This window comes from Peromyscus maniculatus, chromosome 1 (genome assembly GCF_049852395.1).
Source record: "Peromyscus maniculatus bairdii isolate BWxNUB_F1_BW_parent chromosome 1, HU_Pman_BW_mat_3.1, whole genome shotgun sequence".
Classification (NCBI taxonomy): domain Eukaryota; kingdom Metazoa; phylum Chordata; class Mammalia; order Rodentia; family Cricetidae; genus Peromyscus; species Peromyscus maniculatus.
This window is the reverse complement of record NC_134852.1, coordinates 7,941,568-7,947,908: the sequence shown is the minus strand read 5'-3', so window position 1 is coordinate 7,947,908 and position 6,341 is coordinate 7,941,568. Positions and strand designations below refer to the sequence as shown.

The window sequence follows — 6,341 nt, the reverse complement described above, 5'->3', positions numbered from 1 at the left end:
GGAGAATTGGGAACAATGAGCAAATGCATCACATCGATGTATGAAATGGTGAAAAAAACATTCAAACCTCCTCAACAATGTATATTTATCATATCTCACCAGCAACAGATAGCATGCATAGAGGTGGTTCTATAAGTTCCTTACTGAAGCTGTGTCTGTGGAGTTTTGTCCACCCTTTACCTGTGCAGTATGAAACATTTTTTATGGTGAATTTTGATGTTATCTTCCATTAGAACTCAATGATACCAACCCAATGTGTAATACAACATTAGTCTGTGATATGTAAACAGAATTAAACCCCATGAATATGTGGAAAGGTTTTGTAACATCTGTTTGACATTTAAAAAACAATGTCATACATCACAACAGTGTTATAGAAAAGAACAAATGCAGAGACCATGACAGAAGAAGTATTTTTTATTATGACATAGCCGTTCCTCTAAATTCTCACAAAACACTTTTAATGAGATCATATTTTACATAAGTTTCAGGTAACATATTTAATGGACAAATTAAAAAAAATGTCCCCTGATGATGAGAAAAAATGCAACCTGTCCCTTTTGTCTATCATGTACAGCACAGTACTTAAAATTTTAGCTAACACAGTCAGACAAGTAAAGTAAATACAGTGTGTGCATATTTGTAAAAAAAGAGACAGGTTTTCAAAAATACAGTAAACAAAAGCTAAAAAAGGAATAAAAGTTTCATTTCACACAAACATTATTTTTTCACAAGTTCTGTCTGAATGGATAGACGATGCAGAGCTGGGAGGATGTATGAATATGGTCAAAATACATTGTATGAGATTGTCAAAGAAAAAATATAACATTATCTTTTATGAGAAACCATCTACAGAAATGTGGAAGAAAGGTTAATATTCATAATTAATGATTGCATCCTGGTAGATTAAGGGCATATACAAAACATTTCCTTTTGTATTAAACATCAATCAACAGTGAGATTTAAAATTACAAGGAAAACACCAACTCAATGTCACTCTTGAACTGCACACATGTGACCTTATCTTGGAATTTTGACAGTGATTGTGAATGGAATACATAACGCAGTTTAGCAAATGCCATGCTAAATAAAATATTTCGAGTGGAAGTGTAAAAGGTAATGTGACTCATACAGGATCTGGATAGGTGTTCTAACTTCCTGAATTTTGTGTAGATATAGAGCCTTGAGGTCTGGCTAAAGTCAGTGTGCCTTATTTGTTATTTACACGTGTTTGAAAAAACAAGGGTGGTAACATGCTATACTTCCAAGTCATGGCAACAATATCCCTCCTCTTATTTCCCACTATCATCCTTTCTTTCAAGGCAAATATGAAGTTTTCCTAAAGAATCCTCAGATCATTCTAGTAGTGAACAATGAAAATACTTGAGAGAGAGAGAGAGAGAGAGAGAGAGAGAGAGAGAGAGAGAGAGAGAGAGAGAGAGAGAGAGGAGGGGGAGAGAGAGAGAGAGACAGACAGACAGACAGACAGACAGACAGACAGAAAGAGTTTGGAGCATCATTTTCATCCCACTCAATTCAATCTTGGTATTTGGCTTTTCCAATTATTTTTCTTGTTTTAACTGTGTTCTTATCTCAGCGATAAAGGAAACAACCGAATACAAACAACATTGACTCTGGCAATGTAAAGGAAAATGTTATTTGAAAGTGAGGGAAGCAAGGGCCCATGGCACATGGAAATAAGAAGAATGGAGGAACTAGTAAGGAATTCTCCACCATGAGAGGTGGAGAAAAGTGTACAATTCAGCAAGAAAGTGCTCTTGAATGAAATCCCCAGGATTCCCTACACCCAGAACACATTTGCTTCCTGGACCCTCAAAGAGTAAAGTTTCTTAATGTACATCCAGTTTTCTTAACAATTCTTCCTTTCTTCTATGAGACAAGCAGATTTATTTTCCTTGGTCTGCTCAAGTGTGGAACCTAGTGCACTTTTTTTGTGTTTATCTTCTGGTTGTATCTTGTTCCATTTTCTTCCTGTGCCAAGCTACTAACAGCAGAATCACTAGAGTCACTAGAACCAAGGCAGCCATGATCATTCGGATGAGATTTTCAACTGTGTGCCTTTCGTGCTGGGAGGCTGTGGGTTCTGCATAAAGAAGTCAAAGATGTCAGACCCAATCAAAGTCATCTGATAATAAATGATTGCACACCCAGTCTCGTATCTTCTCCTTGACAGAACTAGACCTTTTGTGTCTTTCTCTTCATCTAGAATTCTCCATCTCACCTGATTCTCATATGGTCATGTTTTTCATGTTCTAATGGTCTTAGCTTCCCCAGTGAATCAAATTATTTGTGTAGAGTATATAAAGTGCTTAAGAGAGCCGAATAAATTTATTTTACTATAAATGCATATCATTCTCATGGCATCTCATCTTGCAGATCCAGCAAAAACATTTCCTGCTGCTTTTAGGTGGGGGTTAAGTCAGCTTTCCCCAATTTCCCTACTTCACAGGAAGCATTACTAACCCATTATGATCTCACACATTGCTGTACCCACCGCCTATGAGAGCTCTACTTACCATTCTCAGTGTGGATGAGAGACTGGTCCTTGGAATCTGCCAGAGATAGATGGAGAGATGAGATTTGAACTTCAAGCACTTGACTATAGCCTGTTGGTTCCTACCTCAGTCTGGACTTTAAGTACTTCAACTGGATATCACTTTGTTTCAGACCACATTTTGTGCCTCTGGATTCTTGTTTGTCTGTCAAGATCACAGCTCAGGTACATCCAGCCTCAACAAATCATATTATTGAATACAGGAAAGTATTGAGATTCTGAGGAAATAAAACTTGCTGATTGAGTCTGTGCACCATTTTTACCACAAGCCTTTGGTGACCAGCTGTTATCATAAGACTGTGCTCTTTATCTCAGGAAATATAAGCAAGAGGAGAATGAAGGACTGAGGATGCCATTGGAGACTGTTCTCATTGGGTTTTGTCAACTTAATACAAACTAGAGTCATCTGGGAAGAGGCAACTTAAATTGGACATATGCCTCCATCACATGGGCCTGTAGACAAGTCTGAGAGGAATTTTATTGATTGCCTGATAGTTAATGTGGGCTACCTAAGCCCACTGTGGGTGGTTCTAACTCTGGGTAGTTGGACCTTGATGATATAAGAAAATAGTCTGAGCAAACCACTGAAGAGTAAACCTGCAAGCCATGCTCCACTATGGCCTCTGCTTCAGTTCCTGCCTTAAGTGCCGATGTCTAAATCTCTTCATGATGGACTGTAAAATATAAGAAAAAATAAAACCTTTTTTCCACATGTTGCTTTAGATCATGGGATTGTATCACAAAAATAGAAACTAAAGCAGTACAGAGACAATGTCTGACCACTTCATATACTGTCTGTTCTCAAGCCCTCCTGCTTCTGCTAAATTCCAATGAGTCACTGAGGGGAGTAATTGCATCAGGGGATGCTTAAGGCTGGTGCTCTATGAGGTGTGAAAGTCTTTGGGACTTTTGAGTTTCATTATTTTACTTTGAGGTTAGACCGCTTCTCAGAGCAGATCCCTGGGTGACACTCTGCATTAAGAAAGGTAGTGTCAGGGCTTCTTACCTGAGACCAAGAGATGAAGGGAGTCACTTGATTTTGACCACACCTGGGGTTCGCCCCTAAAATAGCCATAGCATCTGAATGTACCATTGTGGATGGTGGTCACAGGGTCCAGAACAAAATGAGCTTGAAACTCCCTATTGGCACTTTGCTGTGAGTCCAGGATCAATTGGAGGTGGTGCTTTCCTTCCTGGATCAGAGTGAATGTGCCGAATCCCAGTGATGAGCTACACTGCATGGTTATGGTCTCTCCTGAGGTCACAGCAGGACTGGGCCAGACAGACAGGCTTGGTTTATCATAGGCTCCTAGGATACAAGGGGAAGTGTGTGAAATGAACTTAAGCTTCCCACATTGCCCTATAGTCTTACGCTCTGAAAGTAGTACTCCTGGAGAGTTGAACTCCTTCTGAGGGCAGAGCCTATGCTCGAAACTCTGAGTCTCCACTCACCTGTTATCACCAGTTCCAGAGTGTCACTGTGCTCTGACCAGCCAGCAGGGCTCTTTTAGTAACACCTATACATCCCTGCAAAGTCCTCTGTCATGTGTTTGATGTAGAACTCAACCTTGTCCGAGTGTTCCAGAGGAGATTGTCGGTCCCAAGGACACGTGCTTTCCTCTTTAAGCAAAAAGTACTCCTTGGCCTCCCAGGAACCCTGACACCAAATAGTCACAGGTGCATATATGGCAATCACAGAGTGTGGCTCAGCCCAGATTTTGGGCTTTGTGAGTGTTCCTGCAAGGAAATCAAAGGTTGAGTCCCATTACAATCCTCCCTCAGACACCAAGCCTTAGCATAGAGCACTTACAGGCATCACAACATTATCCATAAACTTTTTTCACTCCACATTGTGAAGAGATGACCAAGAGGAGAGCAAACATAATGTCTGGTATCCAGAGTGAAGAATAAAATCCTGGGATGGATGGAGACACTCACCTGGCAGGACTGCAGTCTTCTGTCCCACACTCAGTCGTGAAAGAAAATTCCCTCTGAGAGATTTTTCCCATCTGAGAGACAGGGTCTTCAGACTCAAAAAGACCTGGCTCGGAGTAGGGTCCCTTACAGACTTGAGTGTCCATTTCCCTCTTCATATCTTACCAAGGCACAGCAGCATTCTGAGCATGGGGACCATGGTGGGTCTTTGTATTTTTCTTGCTTGTGCTCCTGGGGCAGCCTGAACATGTTCTGTAGAAACATCAGACAGGGTTTTTCACTCTGAGGGCAGGTCCTTCCTGTCATGGGTTTGCCACATCAGTACTATTACCAGATCACCAGAAAGGGAACTTCTCTTTGTTCCCCAGTGCAGGAGTTTTGTAAAGTGCTTGAATGCCTGAAAAGTCTTTAGAAAAAAATGGGGTTTTCACTATTCCTCACAGCTTTCCATCTGTCCTGCATTTTTTCAAGCCAGAGAATGAGCATTTGCATGTCGCAGCATGTCATATCACAACAAGAAACAACTGCAGACCCCAAAATATGCAAAAGTGATGTTGGTCTAAATCAGCACACTGTTCCAAGAAAAGATTCATTTATGATATTAAAATGGGAGGCCATAATCTCATGGTGGGTCCAGAGAATCAAGTCAAATATTTCTTATGTCAGGGCTCAGGTCAGACTATGCTCTTTTTGCTCTCTAAGCTCCAATGGTCTTCCACATCTTTAGTCACAATATCCTGATTCACTGCAGCCAAGACCAGCATTTTCCAATTCTGTTCCCTCTTCTTACTTTTTTCTGTGCGACTGATCCTTTTGCCTACTTGTTTGCATCATCAAGATGTTACTATTTTGTTGAGACCATCATGCTTAAGTCCTCCTCCAAGATACTTAATGTAAGTACTGTCTAGTACCGGCAGTAATAAGTTCAGGTTCTGAGCATAAGAATGTAGATACCCTCGGTTCTATTATTCAGCTTGGAAGAGGAATTTTCCCGTTTCCTACTTGAACTTTATTGACTGACTTCTTTTATTCCAGGCACATCATAATATCACCAAATGCTGGGGATGCCTGTGTGATGTGGTAAACTGTCCTCTGAGGATGACATGAAACATTGATGGGGTTTCCCTATTTAAGATACAGTAGCTTTGATGTCCACCTATGTTATTCACAGGGCTGGGCATATAAAAATTTAATTATGAATGCTGGAAGGATTTCACAGTACTTTACCCCATACTGGTATTATTCATGGCTAAAAAAGAGAGATAAGAGAGAAAGAGGTGCAGGTTTTGTTTGATGGTATAGTTACATAAAATTCCCTGAGTGCATGTAAGCAGCCTCTTACACTTGATTTGATTTATTGATCACAATTATATTCATTGGTTCACCACACAAACTTGGATGGTATTGTTTATTTTTTCTGTCAGTGGTGCCTTATGGGATGTATTACATGGTATGTTCATGTCACTCCAGTTAAATTTCCCCAAACACTGCAACTTTAATTATTCTTGGAAGAGAGGAATATCTCCAAGTTGGGCTCAGAAAACCATAGTTAGACTACCACCAATCACTATTCTCCATTAGCCTCTATATTACCTGGAAGACATAATGGACACAGTGGTCGTGGAGTGTCCAGAAGTGATCAATTTTGTAGTTCATCCTACTGTATAATTAACATTAAATGAAGCATAGGAAATACATTTTGTTTTAAGCTAATATGGAACAAGGTAGCCAGAGTTTTCAATAACATGAGGAATCTTAAATTTCAAAATCCATGTTCACAACACACTCTGTGTAAACCTGTGTATACTCAATAAGGCATGTCTACCAGCAA

The 6,341-nt window shown here is 40.1% G+C and overlaps 1 protein-coding gene across 2 annotated transcripts; it reads right to left on the bottom strand.

Moving 5' to 3' along the window:
• Nucleotides 1-401: 401 nt before the first annotated feature.
• On the bottom strand, nucleotides 402-4,769 carry LOC102910244 (leukocyte immunoglobulin-like receptor subfamily B member 4A). 2 transcript variants are annotated; one of them, XR_013050416.1, is made up of 5 exons: nucleotides 4,514-4,769; nucleotides 4,028-4,312; nucleotides 3,582-3,884; nucleotides 2,538-3,249; nucleotides 402-2,104 (listed from the first exon to the last, which is right to left on the bottom strand). XR_013050416.1 is itself a non-coding variant. In XM_076569000.1 (5 exons), the coding sequence occupies exons 3-5, from the start codon at nucleotides 3,814-3,816 to the stop codon at nucleotides 1,959-1,961; spliced, it is 417 nt and encodes a 138-aa protein (XP_076425115.1). In that variant the 5' UTR covers nucleotides 3,817-3,884; nucleotides 4,028-4,312; nucleotides 4,514-4,769; the 3' UTR covers nucleotides 402-1,958. The 2 variants fall into 2 exon arrangements, 1 of the variants encoding a protein (XP_076425115.1); XM_076569000.1 differs by having other exon boundaries at nucleotides 2,538-2,573.
• Nucleotides 4,770-6,341: the final 1,572 nt, after the last annotated feature.